The sequence below is a fragment of the Atractosteus spatula genome, chromosome 5 (assembly GCF_055471065.1).
Source record: "Atractosteus spatula isolate fAtrSpa1 chromosome 5, fAtrSpa1.hap1, whole genome shotgun sequence".
Lineage (NCBI taxonomy): Eukaryota > Metazoa > Chordata > Actinopteri > Semionotiformes > Lepisosteidae > Atractosteus > Atractosteus spatula.
The window spans coordinates 10000307-10016069 of record NC_142710.1 but is presented as its reverse complement, the minus strand read 5'-3'; the positions used below and the strand labels follow the sequence as shown (position 1 = coordinate 10016069).

The 15763-nt window shown below is 45.0% G+C and overlaps 1 protein-coding gene across 3 annotated transcripts in view; it reads left to right on the top strand.

Annotated features, from left to right (window-relative positions):
* Positions 1 to 15763, top strand: part of LOC148834039 (E3 ubiquitin-protein ligase TRIM39-like) — a 35857-nt gene that overhangs the window by 6034 nt on the left and 14060 nt on the right. The window contains exons 6-10 of one of the 3 annotated variants that reach the window (XM_088917570.1): positions 2448 to 2480; positions 3385 to 3411; positions 7536 to 7568; positions 8011 to 8037; positions 12288 to 13111. In XM_088917570.1, the coding sequence (XP_088773696.1) occupies positions 2448 to 2480; positions 3385 to 3411; positions 7536 to 7568; positions 8011 to 8037; positions 12288 to 12859 (692 nt within the window). In that variant the 3' untranslated portion in view covers positions 12860 to 13111. Of the gene's footprint in view, positions 1 to 2447; positions 2481 to 3384; positions 3412 to 7535; positions 7569 to 8010; positions 8038 to 12287; positions 13112 to 15763 lie in introns of those variants that run through there. The other 2 variants (XM_088917567.1, XM_088917569.1) reach the window with 2 other exon arrangements.

Below are 15763 nucleotides of genomic sequence, written 5' to 3'. Positions count from 1 at the left end.
CCTCATCCTGTGTCCAAGCTTTTTGCTGATGGAAGAGCTCTTGTTCCACCTCCACCAGGTCTGCCACTGGGGTGTCCCAGAAGCAGGTGTGGAATTCCTTGGGAAGTCCGTCTTGCCACAGCCCCTTGCCATTCTTCATCTGTCAGAATGTGTCAGAGTCTGAGACCCTGGATTTGTGAATAACTGGAATATTCAGGAGCAGAGCCAGTCTCACAATAATGATGGTATGATGACAGTGCTCTTCCCCTGCAGCTTCACAGACACACAGCCTCTTGTGAGAGGCAGCAGTGGGACTCTGGTACAGGGGCTCCTCTGGGGCCTGTAGGCCTCTCTCTTGTCTGAGAAATGGCTGCTTCTCTTCACACATTAACCAGGCTGATGGGTCAGCAGGAAGAAACAGTCAGGACTTGATCTGTCTGAACAAACAGAGCGATAGAAAAACCCAACATCATTTATTCTTGATATCCTGCCAAAATAAGAATGTCTTAGGTTATTGTTGGTCAGTCACTAAATCTTTAAGCACAAAAACCTCAAACGCTTTTAGACTACAGTCTGCAGACATCAAATACACTTGAACTGGGAATTACACAGTAAAATGCAGGAGAGGTATAAGTTGAAGGGGGAAGAAACAGTATTTCTGTGTATTTTGCGCAGATGAATGTGAAGAGATAGAGGAATGACAGACAAAAAAAAAAGAATTCAGGACGACACACAACCCGTTACACAGTTTGTTCATTGCTGGCTTGCTGTTTACTGGGACCAACAGTAACAGGAAGCCAACAGCAGGTATAAGTCATCGTAAATGTATTCTGTTCAGTGTTGAAAGAGTGAGCAAACACTCTGTACAGGACATGTTTCTGCAGTTTCACATCAAGAAGAACAGATGTTTGGAAAGCTGTGTCAATTCTACTTGTCACAGAAATGGTAAAAATGACACATGTTTAAGATCAAGATCTCTTTATTTGCCATATACAATCTCTTGCATTAGGAATTCATCTTTTCACATACAGGACCCCAGCTTGCTCTCCATGAGACACAGACACACAGACAGAGAGAAGCTTGGGGTCACAGTACAGCCTGTTTTCCTCAGAGCATCTCAGACATGTCGGAGTCAGGTGCTCATGGTTAGTTTAAGAGGGGTATTTACTGGGGCTGTAGGGCTCTCTTACTGGCCAGGGGTAATAACTTTGGAGTCTTTCTCTTCAGCCCAGCTGGTGTTCTCACATGGTCCTGGTCATTAAGAGAGCCAGTGGTGTGTTTCACTAAGAATGACACTGGAGTGTCAATATTATTTCACTAGTCCCACCAGAGTGAGTGTGAGAGAGGTTTAAAAAGAAAGGGGAGCAAAAACCTGTTTAAAAACATAATGGAAGAGATTCTATTAAAAAACAAACAAGGAAACGGAATACTGGAAGTAACAAATGAGGTTTAATTCTATGAAATGCATGAAGACTTCAAAGGTGAAATGTTGCATATTTTGCTGTCTTACATTACTTTGCAGCATAGAATTAGCTTCTTCTTTTTCTTTTGCAACCTGCAACAGCTTATACAGCTCTCCCACTCTACACACATAAGTAGAAGATTATGTTTGAAATATTTGACATATTTCCCACACCATAAACCTATTCACTTTCCTTAAAGGACATTTTTCTCATCATAAATAATAGCTTGCATCTTGTTTTACATTCAGGTTTTTCTGAAATATTCTGTGTTTGGGATAGCAGATATTTTAATGTATTAAAATTAGGTACAATTACCATTTTTTGTAAGATACTATATATCATTTATTTATATTCTACACATGTGTACGATGGATGAGGTTGTCTGAGATGTCTTGATGAATGCATGAGCCATACACAAAAACACAGGAGCGCACTGTCTGTGTGTCAGTCTTCCTGGATCAGGCCTGGTGTAGATGTGCTCACCATCGAGTGTGACTGGTCATCTCTCACTGTCCAGCTGATGTCCAGAGATCAGGCAGTGTGACCAGTGAGCAGGACATCACTGTATCTCAGTCAGTGATACTGGTCACTGTGGGGACGGGTCACTCAGGCTGTGTGAGAATTGCCAACACTTTCACTCATCTGACTGAACAAGGAACAGTTTTCAGTATCAATGATTGGTCTTTAAATATGAAATATTCCTCACTGTTGTTAACAGCAGACTGTTAATTTCTCATCTCTCAGTGGCTCAAGCACCAGACTCCAGGGTGTCCTTTGATGTGTCTGTGTGTCTTATTGCCTTGTGCTGCTCAGTCTTATTGAGTGAGACTCCAGTCTTACAGCCACTGCTGCTCACACTCCCTGACACTCTGATCCACACTGCAGTGGAGACTGGGGATCCTGAAATGGACTGACTGCAGACTGTAGGATAAACTCTGGTATAATAACAGGTATGAAGCAAGAAAGGTCTTTAATACAATAAAGATCTACTCTCTCTTTCTGTAGATGCTGTGAAGCGAGCTCCTATCCCAAAATCACGTATGTACACTGTGTGAAACTCTGCTATCTGACAGCACTGACTGTACTGACATCTTATTACCAGTGTGTGACTGTGATTAACAGTGTCTGTGTCTCTGTGTTCCAGTGTGTGTCTGTGATTAACAGTGTCTGTATCTCTGTGTTCCAGTGTGTGACTGTGATTAACAGTGTCTGTATCTCTGTGTTCCAGTGTGTGACTGTGATTAACAGTGTCTGTATCTCTGTGTTCCAGTGTGTGTCTGTGATTCACAGTGTCTGTGTCTCTGTGTTCCAGTGTGTGTCTGTGATTAACAGTGTCTGCATCTCTGTGTTCCAGTGTGTGACTGTGATTAACAGTGTCTGTATCTCTGTGTCCCAGTGTGTGACTGTGATTAACAGTGTCTGTATCTCTGTGTTCCAGTGTGTGTCTGTGATTAACAGTGTCTATGTCTCTGTGTTCCAGTGTGTCACTGTGATTAACAGTGTCTGTATCTCTTTGGTCCAGTGTGAGACTGTGATTAACAGTGTCTGTGTCTCTGTGTTCCAGTGTGTGACTGTGATTAACAGTGTCTGTATCTCTGTGTTCCAGTGTGTGGCTGTGATTAACAGTGTCTGTATCTCTGTGTTCCAGTGTGTGTCTGTGATTAACAGTGTCTGTATCTCTGTGTTCCAGTGTGTGTCTGTGATTAACAGTGTCTGTATCTCTGTGTTCCAGTGTGTGTCTGTGATTAACAGTGTCTGTATCTCTGTGTTCCAGTGTGTGTCTGTGATAAACAGTGTCTGTATCTCTGTGTTCCAGTGTGTGTCTGTGATTAACAGTGTCTGTATCTCTGTGCTCCAGTGTGTGTCTCTTATTAACAGTGTCTGTATCTCTGTGTTCCAGTGTGTGTCTGTTATTAACAGTGTCTGTATCTCTGTGTTTCAGAATGGCAGTGGATCTGCAGTGCTGCAGGTAGGTCTGTCTCCTCTTGATGACACAGGGGCTGTTTTAAGCCCTCGTGTCAGAGGTTCTTGAATTCACTCTCAGACGATCTCTTTAGTGTTAATTGGTTGTTCCTGTTAGGTAAATAGAAGATGTATTTCAGTGTCACGTCTGTAATGTAGTACATGAAATCCTATTGGGATCCTTAAGAGATCTTCACCTAGTGGCCAGTAGAAAGTTCTTCCAGAGGGGCTGAAGGTGTTCCAAAACTCATTCTACCCAAAGGCCATGTCCTGTGAGCTCTGCTCACTCCTTAATCAGTCTCACTCCTTCGTGAGGGTCTTCAGGCTGAATTTTGCAGAGCCTGTGACCCTGGATTTTGAGAATAAATGTGAAATATCAGAGGAATCAGGAGCAGAGCCAGTAACAATCAGCTGTCCAAATCCTAGGGTACATGACCGTTATACATGAAAAAACTGACAGCAACATCTTCACCTTTTGTAGTACAGATAATATAAAAAATACAGTCTCTTGCTCATTTCTCAGCTGCTGTAATCTTTCTGTTGGTGTCGGTCATTGTCCTCTGGGCTCTCCTGCAGCTTGTTGTCCCCTGTCTCTCTCTTACTCTGGGCTCTCCTGCAGCTTGTTGTCCTCTGTCTCTCTCTTACTCTGGGCTCTCCTGCAGCTTGTTGTCCTCTGTCTCTCTCTCTCTTACTCTGGGCTCTCCTGCAGCTTGTTGTCCTCTGTCTCTCTCTCTCTCTTACTCTGGGCTCTCCTGCAGCTTGTTGTCCTCTGTCTCTCTCTTACTCTGGGCTCTCCTGCAGCTTGTTGTCCTCTGTCTCTCTCTCTCTCTTACTCTGGGCTCTCCTACAGCTTGTTGTCCTCTGTCTCTCTCTCTCTTACTCTGGGCTCTCCTGCAGCTTGTTGTCCTCTGTCTCTCTCTCTCTTACTCTGGGCTCTCCTGCAGCTTGTTGTCCTCTGTGTCTCTCTCTTACTCTGGGCTCTCCTGCAGCATGTTGTCCTCTCTCTCTCTCTCTCTTACTCTGGGCTCTCCTGCAGCTTGTTGTCCTCTGTCTCTCTCTCTTACTCTGGGCTCTCCTGCAGCTTGTTGTCCTCTGTCTCTCTCTCTCTTACTCTGGGCTCTCCTGCAGTTTGTTTTCCTCTGTCTCTCTCTCTTTTACTCTGGGCTCTCCTGCAGCTTGTTGTCCTCTGTGTCTCTCTCTTACTCTGGGCTCTCCTGCAGCTTGTTGTCCTCTGTGTCTCTCTCTTACTCTGGGCTCTCCTGCAGCTTGTTGTCCTCTGTCTCTCTCTCTCTTACTCTGGGCTCTCCTGCAGCTTGTTGTCCTCTGTCTCTCTCTCTCACTCTGGGCTCTCCTGCAGATTGTTGTCCTCTGTCTCTCTCTCTCTTACTCTGGGCTCTCCTGCAGCTTGTTGTCCTCTGTCTCTCTTTCTTACTCTGGGCTCTCCTGCAGCTTGTTGTCCTCTGTCTCTCTCTCTCTCTCTTACTCTGGGCTCTCCTGCAGCTTGTTTTCCTCTGTCTCTCTCTCTCTTACTCTGGGTTTTAAAAAAATATCTTCCCATTCCATGTTTAAAAACCAGTTTCCAATCTGAAAATGACATAAACTAGATTTGACCCCCTGTAAACCAGTCCTTGTACCTGGGGACAATTTTTGCTGCCTGTACCTGTTTAACTACCGTATGTCTCCTAACAGCAGTGCCCTTTTTCAGATTACCGTACGTCTTGTAAGACTGGGCCAAATCACAGAACACACAACAAACCCCATTTTTCTCTGTTTTATATCCTGATTTACAGGAGGATGTATTAAGTAAGAAAAGTTTATTTTCATCTGGGTATGAATGTTTTTCCCCATATGCTCCCCAGTCTCAGTGTGTGTTTCAGTCTATTCAGCCCTGCAGTGTATAAAAGGGGAGTGAAGGCAGGTCTGGTCAGGCTTGTCTGAAGGCACAAGAGAAGCACTGTCTCTCTTATAGGGCTTTAAAGCTGGTGCTAAATCCTTGGAAGTAGGGTGAGGGCTTTTTGCAATATAAGGATTATTTTTTGTGTTTTTCTCCATGGTAAGGATTGTTTTTATTTTTGTACAGTTTGTGGCCTTATTCATCTTGTTTGGTGTTTCTTCCCTCTTTTGCATTGCTTTTCCAGGGAAACTGTAGCTAAACTTTGTCTTTTTCCCACTGTGCTGCGCTAGGAAATCAGACCCTTCCCACTGCGCTCCCTGAGGCTGTGATTGATCTGGGAATAAACCTGAGAGCTGTGAGCTCTACTGAGACAGGCTGCAGTGATGGGGGTTCAGTAAGAGACTCAGTGGGGTGTTTGTCTCAGAATAGATCAGTCATTTCAACATCAGCTCATTAATCACTACTGTCAGTAGAGATTGGGGTTTTTACCTCAGATTTTGGTGTTTCTTTACAGGGCAGGGGGAGTAAATTTAGCTTCTGTGTTTCCATATCAGACAGGTCTTTATCTCCTTAGTGTGACACAGTGACTGTGTGTCTAAGAATCGATGTGTGAAGAAAACTACTATAACAGTTGGGGATATGTAATTTGAATTGAGGGACTATTCCTAGGCCTAGAGTAATACAATAAATAATGTATTTCCTACCAAAATAAGAAGTTCAGTTACTCATGCCAGCACTGTGAAAGGAAGGAGCAGTAGAGTATTGAGCTGAGAATTGCCCTCCTCTCAGGACAGGGGGTAATTAATTCTGATCTCTCTTTACTGACAGTGTTTCAGTGACATGAAGTCAGTCAGTGTCTCTGTGGCCTGTTTTCCTCAGAGCAGCTCAGACATGTCAGAGTCAGGTGCTCGTGGTTAGTTTAAGAGGGGTATTTACTGGGGCTGTAGGGCTCCTCTTACTGGCCAGGGGTAATAACTTTGGGGTCTTTCTCTTCAGCCCAGCTGGTGTTCTCACATGGTCCTGGTCATTAAGAGAGCCAGTGGTGTGTTTCACTAAGAATGACACTGGAGTGTCAATATTATTTCACTAGTCCCACCAGAGTGAGTGTGAGAGAGGTTTAAAAAGAAAGGGGAGCAAAAACCTGTTTAAAAACATAATGGAAGAGATTCTATTAAAAAACAAACAAGGAAACGGAATACTGGAAGTAACAAATGAGGTTTAATTCTATGAAATGCATGAAGACTTCAAAGGTGAAATGTTGCATATTTTGCTGTCTTACATTACTTTGCAGCATAGAATTAGCTTCTTCTTTTTCTTTTGCAACCTGCAACAGCTTATACAGCTCTCCCACTCTACACACATAAGTAGAAGATTATGTTTGAAATATTTGACATATTTCCCACACCATAAACCCATTCACTTTCCTTAAAGGACATTTTTCTCATCATAAATAATAGCTTGCATCTTGTTTTACATTCAGGTTTTTCTGAAATATTCTGTGTTTGGGATAGCAGATGTTTTAATGTATTAAAATTAGGTACAATTACCATTTTTTGTAAGATACTATATATCATTTATTTATATTCTACACATGTGTACGATGGATGAGGTTGTCTGAGATGTCTTGATGAATGCATGAGCCATACACAAAAACACAAAAGCGCACTGTCTGTGTGTCAGTCTTCCTGGATCAGGCCTGGTGTAGATGTGCTCACCATCGAGTGTAACTGGTCATCTCTCACTGTCCAGCTGATGTCCAGAGATCAGGCAGTGTGACCAGTGAGCAGGACATCTCTGTATCTCAGTCAGTGATACTGGTCACTGTGGGGACAGGTCACTCAGGCTGTCTGAGAATTGCCAACACTTTCACTCATCTGACTGAACAAGGAACAGTTTTCAGTATCAATGATTGGTCTTTAAATGTGAAATATTCCTCACTGTTGTTAACAGCAGACTGTTTATTTCTCATCTCTCAGTGGCTCAAGCACCAGACTCCAGGGTGTCCTGTGATGTGTCTGTGTGTCTTATTGCCTTGTGCTGCTCAGTCTTATTGAGTGAGACTCCAGTCTTACAGCCACTGCTGCTCACACTCACTGACACTCTGATCCACACTGCAGTGGAGACTGGGGATCCTAAAATGGACTGACTGCAGACTGTAGGATAAACTCTGGTATAATAACAGGTATGAAGCAAGAAAGGTCTTTAATACAATAAAGATCTACTCTCTCTTTCTATAGATGCTGTGAAGCGAGCTCCTATCCCTAAATCACGTATGTACACTGTGTGAAACTCTGCTATCTGAAAGCACTGACTGTACTGACATCTTATTACCAGTGTGTGTCCGTGATTAACAGTGTCTGTATCTCTGTGTTCCAGTGTGTGACTGTGATTAACAGTGTCTGTATCTCTGTGTCCCAGTGTGTCACTGTGATTAACAGTGTCTGTATCTCTGTGTTCCAGTGTGTGACTGTGGTTAACAGTGTCTGTATCTCTGTGATCCAGTGTGTGTCTGTGATTAACAGTGTCTGTGTCTCTGTGTTCCAGTGTGTGACTGTGATTAACAGTGTCTGTATCTCTGTGGTCCAGTGTGAGACTGTGATTAACACTGTCTGTATCTCTGTGTTCCAGTGTGTGTATGTGATTAACAGTGTCTGTATCTCTGTGCTCCAGTGTGTATCTGTTATTAACAGTGTCTGTATCTTTGTGTTTCAGAATGGCAGTGGATCTGCAGTGCTGCAGGTAGGTCTGTCTCCTCTTGCTTACACAGGGGCTGTTTTAAGCCCTCGTGTCAGAGGTTCTTGAATACACTCTCAGACGATCTCTTTAGTGTTAATTGGTTGTTCCTGGTAGGTAAATAGAAGATGTATTTCAGTGTCACGTCTGTAATGTAGTACATGAAATCCTATTGGGATCCTTAAGAGATCTTCACCTAGTGGCCAGTAGAAAGTTCTTCCAGAGGGGCTGAAGGTGTTCCAAAACTCGTTCTACCCAAAGGCCATGTCCTTTGAGCTCTGCTCACTCCTTTGTCAGTGTCACTCCTTCGTGAGCGTCTTCAGGCTGAATTTTGCAGAGCCTGTGACCCTGGATTTTGAGAATAAATGTGAAATATCAGAGGAATCAGGAGCAGAGCCAGTAACAATCAGCTGTCCAAATCCTAGGGTACATGACCGTTATACATGAAAAAAATGACAGCAACATCTTCACCTTTTGTAGTACAGAAAATCTAAAAAATACAGTCTCTGCTCATTTCTCTTGTAATCTTTCTGTTGGTGTCGGTCATCGTCCTCTGTGTCTCTCTCTTACTCTGGGCTCTCCTGCAGCTTGTTGTCCTCTGTGTCTCTCTCTTACTCTTTGCTCACCTGCAGCATGTTGTCCTCTGTCTCTCTCTCTTACTCTGGGCTCTCCTGCAGCTTGTTGTCCTCTGTCTCTCTCTCTCTTACTCTGGGCTCTCCTGCAGCTTGTTGTCCTCTGTCTCTCTCTCTTACTCTGGGCTCTCCTGCAGCTTGTTGTCCTCTGTCTCTCTCTCTCTTACTCTGGGCTCTCCTGCAGCTTGTTGTCCTCTGTCTCTCTCTCTCTCTCTTACTCTGGGCTCTCCTGCAGCTTGTAGTCCACTGTCTCTCTCTCTCTTACTCTGGGCTCTCCTGCAGCTTGTTGTCCTCTGTCTCTCTCTCTTACTCTGGGCTTTCCTGCAGCTTGCTGTCCTCTCTTACTCTGGGTTTTAAAAAAATATCTTCCCATTCCATGTTTAAAAACCAGTTTCCTATCTGAAAATGACATAAACTAGATTTGAATCCCTGTAAACGCATCCTTGTACCTGGGGACAATTTTTGCTGCCTGTACCTGTTTAACTACCGTATGTCTCCTAACAGCAGTGCCCTTTTCAGATTACCGTACGTCTTGTAAGACTGGGCCAAAACACAGAACATACAACAAACCCCATTTTTCTCTTTTTATATATCCTGATTTACAGGAGGATGTATTAAGTAAGAAAAGTTTATTTTCATCTGGGCATGAATGTTTTTCCCCATATGCTCCCCAGTCTCAGTGTGTGTTTCAGTCTATACAGCCCTGCAGTGTATAAAAGGGGAGTGAAGGCAGGTCTGGTCAGGCCTGTCTGAAGGCACAAGAGAAGCACTGTCTCTCTTATAGGGCTTTAAAGCTGGTGCTAAATCCTTGGAAGTAGGGTGAGGGTTTTTTGCAATATAAGGATTATTTTTTGTGTTTTTCTCCATGGTAAGGATTGTTTTTCTTTTTGTACAGTTTGTGGCCTTATTCATCTTGTTTGGTGTTTCTTCCCTCTTTTGCATTGCTTTTCCAGGGAAACTGTAGCTACACTTTGTCTTTTTCCCACTGTGCTGCGCTAGGAAATCAGAGCCTTCCCACTGCGCTCCCTGAGGCTGTGATTGATCTGGAGAATAAATCTGAGAGCTGTGAGCTCTACTGAGACAGGCTGCAGTGATGGGGGTTCAGTAAGAGACTCATTGGGGTGTTTGTCTCAGAATAGATCAGTCATTTCAACATCAGCTCATTAATCACTACTGTCAGTAGAGATTGGGGTTTTTACCTCAGATTTGGGTGTTTCTTTACAGGGCAGGGGGAGTAAATTTAGCTTCTGTGTTTCCATATCAGACAGGTCTTTATCTCCTTAGTGTGACACAGTGACTGTGTGTCTAAGAATCTATGTGTGAAGAAAACTACTATAACAGTTGGGGATATGTAATTTGAATTGAGGGACTATTCCTAGGCCAAGAGTAATACAAGAAATAATGTATTTCCTGCCAAAATAAGAAGTTCAGTTACTCATGCCAGCATTGTGAAAGGAAGGAGCAGTAGAGTATTGAGCTGAGAATTGCCCTCCTCTCAGGACAGGGGGTAATTAATTCTGATCTCTCTTTACTGACAGTGTTTCAGTGACATGAAGTCAGTCAGTGTCTCTGTGGCCTGTTTTCCTCAGAGTCAGGTGCTCATGGTTAGTTTAAGAGGGGTATTTACTGGGGCTGTAGGGCTCCTCTTACTGGCCAGGGGTAATAACTTTGGAGTCTTTCTCTTCAGCCCAGCTGGTGTTCTCACATGGTCCTGGTCATTAAGAGACCCAGTGGTGTGTTTCACTAAGAATGACACTGGAGTGTCAATATTATTTCACTAGTCCCACCAGAGTGAGTGTGTATTGGGGTGTTTGCCTGCGATATTGGGGACCTCGTTTCAAACAGGAGTGATCTAGAGGGTGTCTGTGTTTCCAGACTGATAGACTCTCCTGTGGAGTAAGTCAGTGTTTGACACTGTGTCCTGTTCTACACAGAATAAGTGTGAAATATCAGTGGAAGATGTTGTCATGATGGCTTCAGAGTTGCAGTGTCCAGAAGAGGGCGACCTCTCTCATCACTGAAATAAAGGCGCTCTGAGCCCAGAAATGAATTCAGGTATTAATAATAATTGCTTACACTTATATAGCGCTTTACAGGTAATGGGGATCCCCTCCACCCCCACCAGTGTGTAGCCCCACCTGGATGATGCGACTGCAGCCATAGTGTGCCAGAACACTCCCCACACACCAGCTCTCATTGGGAAGGAGAGCAGAGTGATGAAGCCAGTTCAGAGAGGAGGGTTATTAGGAGGCCATGATGGGTAAAAGCCAGGGGTAAATTTGGCCAGGACACCAGGGTTAAACCCCTACTCTTTTCAAGAAACACCCTGAGATTTTTAATGACCACACAGGACCTTGGTTTTAAGTCTTATCCACAGGACAGCACCTGTTTACAGTATCATGTCCCCATTGATATACTGGGGAATTAGGACCCACATAGACTGCAGGGTGAGCGCCCCCTATTGGCCCCACTCACACCTCTTCCAGCAGCAGCCTTAGTTTTTCCCAGGAGTCTCCCATCCAGGTACTGACCAGGCTCACACCTGCTGAGCTGCAGTGGGCTGCCAGTTGTGAGTTGCAGGGTGATATGGCTGCTGGTGTTTTTATAAATTCATGTAGGTGACTGTGTCAGCCTTTCTAGGCTCCAGGAGTCAAAAAATAAGAGCTGATAAGAATATCTTTGATCTTCACTAGATTGACAGGCAGACAGGCAAAGGGGAGTATTTACTCAGTATTAAGTATTAAGAGTTTACACTGAAGTATTAAGTACGAGGAGAGTATTAAGTCAGTATTCATTAGTCATGCGAATTAAGCTTCTTGAATCGATTAAAACCCCCATTCGCTCTGGGCATGAATAAGCCCCGCCCCCGTCTCTCAGTGGTCAGAGATCACTGATTGACAGCTGGTGTCTCCTATCAGAGAGGCGGACAGTGAACACGAGCAGTCTGAAGTCAGTATGAGCGCCTCTGTTTCTCTCGTCTTTCTCTCCGGGTTTCTGGATGTGTTATTTCTGCTTTAAATTGAACACTTTGGATATTTCTTGGCATTTTCAAAGTAAGTGGGAAGGCTTTCTTATATCTCAGCAAGGTTTTGCTTTTTCCATTATATTTTTTTTCTGTAACAAACGAGCATTATGCAGTCTTTGAATTCAGCACTTTTTTATTCTGCGTCGTCTGGAAAATGGTCTCAGAGAAGATGAACGAGCTGCTGAACTGGGATTTGAAATAAACCGGTTTAACAGACAGGCTGTCCAGTTTCTTACAGTATACAGGTCGTTGTGGTGGGTTGTGAAGTGTTTGAAAGCGAGTGGTCGGGCTGTAGTTTCTCCTGCAGTCCGGTCGGTCCTGTGTTTATTAATAATGTCGTTTAAAAAAATAAAGTTTCATCGCTGTGAAAAAAGTGTTTAATGTTTGTATTTAGAGGATATTGGGATCACTCCCATGTGTAACACTAGTGAAACAGTGAAGAAGATGTCGTTTCTCTGGAAGGGAAGAGCAGTCATTAGTAACTGACTGGTGTTTCTCTCTCGGTGTGTTTGGGGACAAAGACATTTCACAGTCTGATGGAGTTGAGTTGGACTGTGATCGGCAGGAGCCTGTTGTGATGTTTGTGTTTTATTCTCCAGCTGCTGTGACTCTGGACCCTGATACAGCTCATTGTTGGCTCAGCCTGTCTGAGGATGGGAAGAGAGTGAGACTGGGACAGAGGAAGAGAGTGAGACTGGGACAGAGGAAGAGTCTCTCTGACAAGCCTCACAGATTTGATCAGACTCTCTGTGTCGTGAGCAGGGAGGCCTTCACCTCAGGGAGACACTACTGGGAGGTGGAGGTGAATGGCAGGTGGAGAATAGGAGTGACCAGAGAGTCTGCAGAGAGGAAAGGGAGGTTCAGCTTCTCTCCCCAGCGGGGTTACTGGTGTCTGAGCTCTTACTGGTCTGATTTCTCTGCTCTCACTTCCCCTGTGACCCATCTCCCCCTCAGTCTGAAGCCCAGGAAGCTGGGGGTGTGTGTGGATATTGAGGAGAGGAAGGTCTCCTTTTACACAGTGGAGTCCAGAGCTCATCTCTACACTTTCACTCATATGGTCTTCCCTCAGGGGGAGAAGATCTATCCTGTCTTCTGGACCTGGGATTCACAGAAAGACCTTGAGCTGCTGCCTGCTGTCAGTGTGGAGATTAAACCCGTCACTGACTCATGAACACAGGCTGACTCTCTCCCAGCTCTCTGGCCACTGCTCACACTGGGAGACGGGTTTACTGTCAGGTAGTGAGGTGAGGTCAGAAATATCATAGTAATTATAGAAATTATGATGTTGTGTCGTGTTTAAATGCATTATATTATTTTTTTGAAATTAAACGGGGGAAAATAACATGTACGAGAGAGGGAGATATACCTCGCTACCAGCCTGCTGTACTCCTGACTTGTAAATATCTCTGGAAACCCTGCTGTGTTTTTTCCCATTTTTAAGAAAATAAACTTTTAAAAATGAAATCCCGCGTGAGTCTCTCCTGCGCGCGCCGGTGACCGTGAAGCTGCCAGAACGGGGAGGGACCCGCTGACGTCACCACAGCCAGGAGGAATAGGGACTGTGACGCAGACAGGAAGTGGCTCAGGGTGGTTATGGGAGTTGTAGTTTATCACCAGCGCTGTGTCTGTGAGCAGCTCCAGACCCTGACAGACTAGTACACGGCTCCTCTTAGAGTTACGTTTAATGTTTAAATAAAATCAGTTTTATTTGACCTGTGTCTCAGGGGAAAGTGCGGTGTGGACGCGCTGTGCCCGTTACTCCTTTTTCCTGCTCTTTTCTTTATTTTAGTTCCCAATAAATCGAGATAATCGCCCGGTGAAAGCTCTGTTTTCCTTCATATTGTAACGCATACGGTCATCAGGGTGTGTAAGAGCCGGCTTACCAGAGCGGTGACGTCGCCGCCCTTCCCTGTGATCGCAGGACCACAGCTACTGGGCTGTACAGAGATCTCTCTTTGGCTCACCGGGCTGGGTCCCTGTTGAGTGACGCAGGAGTCCTGGGTTCGACCCCCTGATGGTGAGGGGTTGACCTGATGCGGCAAGGGTGCCCGCCTGAACCCCGAAGCGTTACAATATGAAAGCCCAGAACCCTAAACCGAACCCAGGATTTTACATCTGTTTGGTGGCAGCGGCGAGTTTTTTTCTTCACGGACAGAAACTTGGGCTCCGTGTCAGTCTTGTCTTCCGTCCTGCCGTTTGGACATTTCATGTGGACGATTCTCTGTCCACAGAGGGACTGTGTCGTGAGAGGTAGTTTTGACACACTCCCTTGTGCGCTGGTTAGTGTGGTAATTGTGAGACGCTCCCTAGAGCAGGCGAGTTAGTAGATGGCTGAGCTGCTTAATAACTGTTCATGTAAACAGTGAAGTTAAACGCTTTCCTGGTGTTGTGTTCAGCCTTGTTTAATCTATATAAACCAGGGTGCCCAATCAGTCGATCGCGGAGTGCTTGCCAGTCAATCGATCGCAAGAATGTTTGGCAAAAAACAAATGGGCTCTTTAATTATTTACTTTTTTCGAGAGCCTAAAATGTCATTCAGATCTGTCCATGTCATGTCATACACTTGACTGCCCTGGTGTGTGTTTCACCCTTGTCGAAAGGGTTGTACAAGTCTCTTCCCTGAGTGCTGGCTGACACTGAAGAAAGGCTGCAGGAGCTCTGTAATGAGGAGCTGTGTGTGCGCTGCCCAAGATCGTTCTCTGGGTTATTGCTGCACAAACCCCGGTGTGTAAAACACTTAGCTGCAGCAGTGTTGGTGTTTAAATGCTCTTGGCTCGTGAACAGCACCCCCCTATCCCAGTGCATTGCCTGTCTCATAGCGCCACATTCAATTAAACCACGAGAGACAGATCCACAAAGCTGTGTCGGTCTTCTGTGTAAAATATCGGTGTGTAAAAATTCTCTCTGAATCTGGACTGTAATTAACACTGTAAACATCACGTTTGTTTAAAATCAGGTGAGTGTAAATCTGCTGTGTTATTGTCGAGCTGTGGAAGAAGACAAGAAACATATTTCTGAACCTTGTAGGTTTAATTCAGTGTGATGTGTTTAGTACTGCAGAGATCAATGACAATGTATGTATAGAAAAAGGTGAGTGTGAATCTGGTATGTTATCGTCCATCTGTAAAAGGAGACAGGAAACCCTGCTATACTGTAGTTCAGAGTCATTTGTTTTCTCCGGTTTTCATAACCTTCGCTTATTAAAATGCCTATTTTTGAGACCACAATTTTTCAGATGTCAATAACTTTGCGAAAATGACACAAAGTCTTCAAATCACACGCGTTTAAGAGATCGCGATTTGTGAAAATTGCAGCAGCTTTTATTTAAACAACATACTGGGGCATTAGGACCCATATGAGCCACAGGGTGAGCGCCCCCTGCTGGCCCCACTCACACCTCTTCCAGCTGCAGCCTTAGTTTGTCCCAGGACTCTCCCCTCCAGGTACTGACAGGCTCACACTGCTGGGCTCCAGTGGGCTGCCAGCTGTGAGCTGCAGGGTGACATGGCTGCTGGCCTGCATGATGTAGCGCTGGATGTTGTAGCAGTGTAGATACAGGTTGGGCTCCAGTGGCCGTTGTCCAGGGTAGCTGTTGTGGTCTAGATGAAAGCTACAGGTGCTGAGGGTCCCCCCTCTGGGCCTGTGACACCTGGGGGTGCTGTTGCCACTGACCATGGTTCTCTCTCTGGTTTCTACCCCAACACGCTTCTCAGGGGTGGTGTTCACCAGTGTGTCCGGCGGCCTGGAAGAGCTGTCCTTCCTGTCCCTCACAACCTTCTTCCACAGGTACCCCAACCTCTCAGTGCAGCGTTAATGTACTGGAGTGTCCAGTCAGTGTGTCTGTATTAACCCCCCTCTCTCTCAGTGCAGTGTTAATGTACTGGAGTGTCTAGTCAGTGTGTCTGTATACACTGTATACACTCTGCTACAGGTATCCATTGTCCTGTAGTGTCCTGTGATATCCAGTGCCCTGTAGTGTCCTGTGATATCTCTCCTCTTTCCACACTCCCTCTCTCCTCTTTCTCTCTTTCCACACTCCCTCTCTCCTCTTTCCTCTCTCTCCACACTGTAAGCA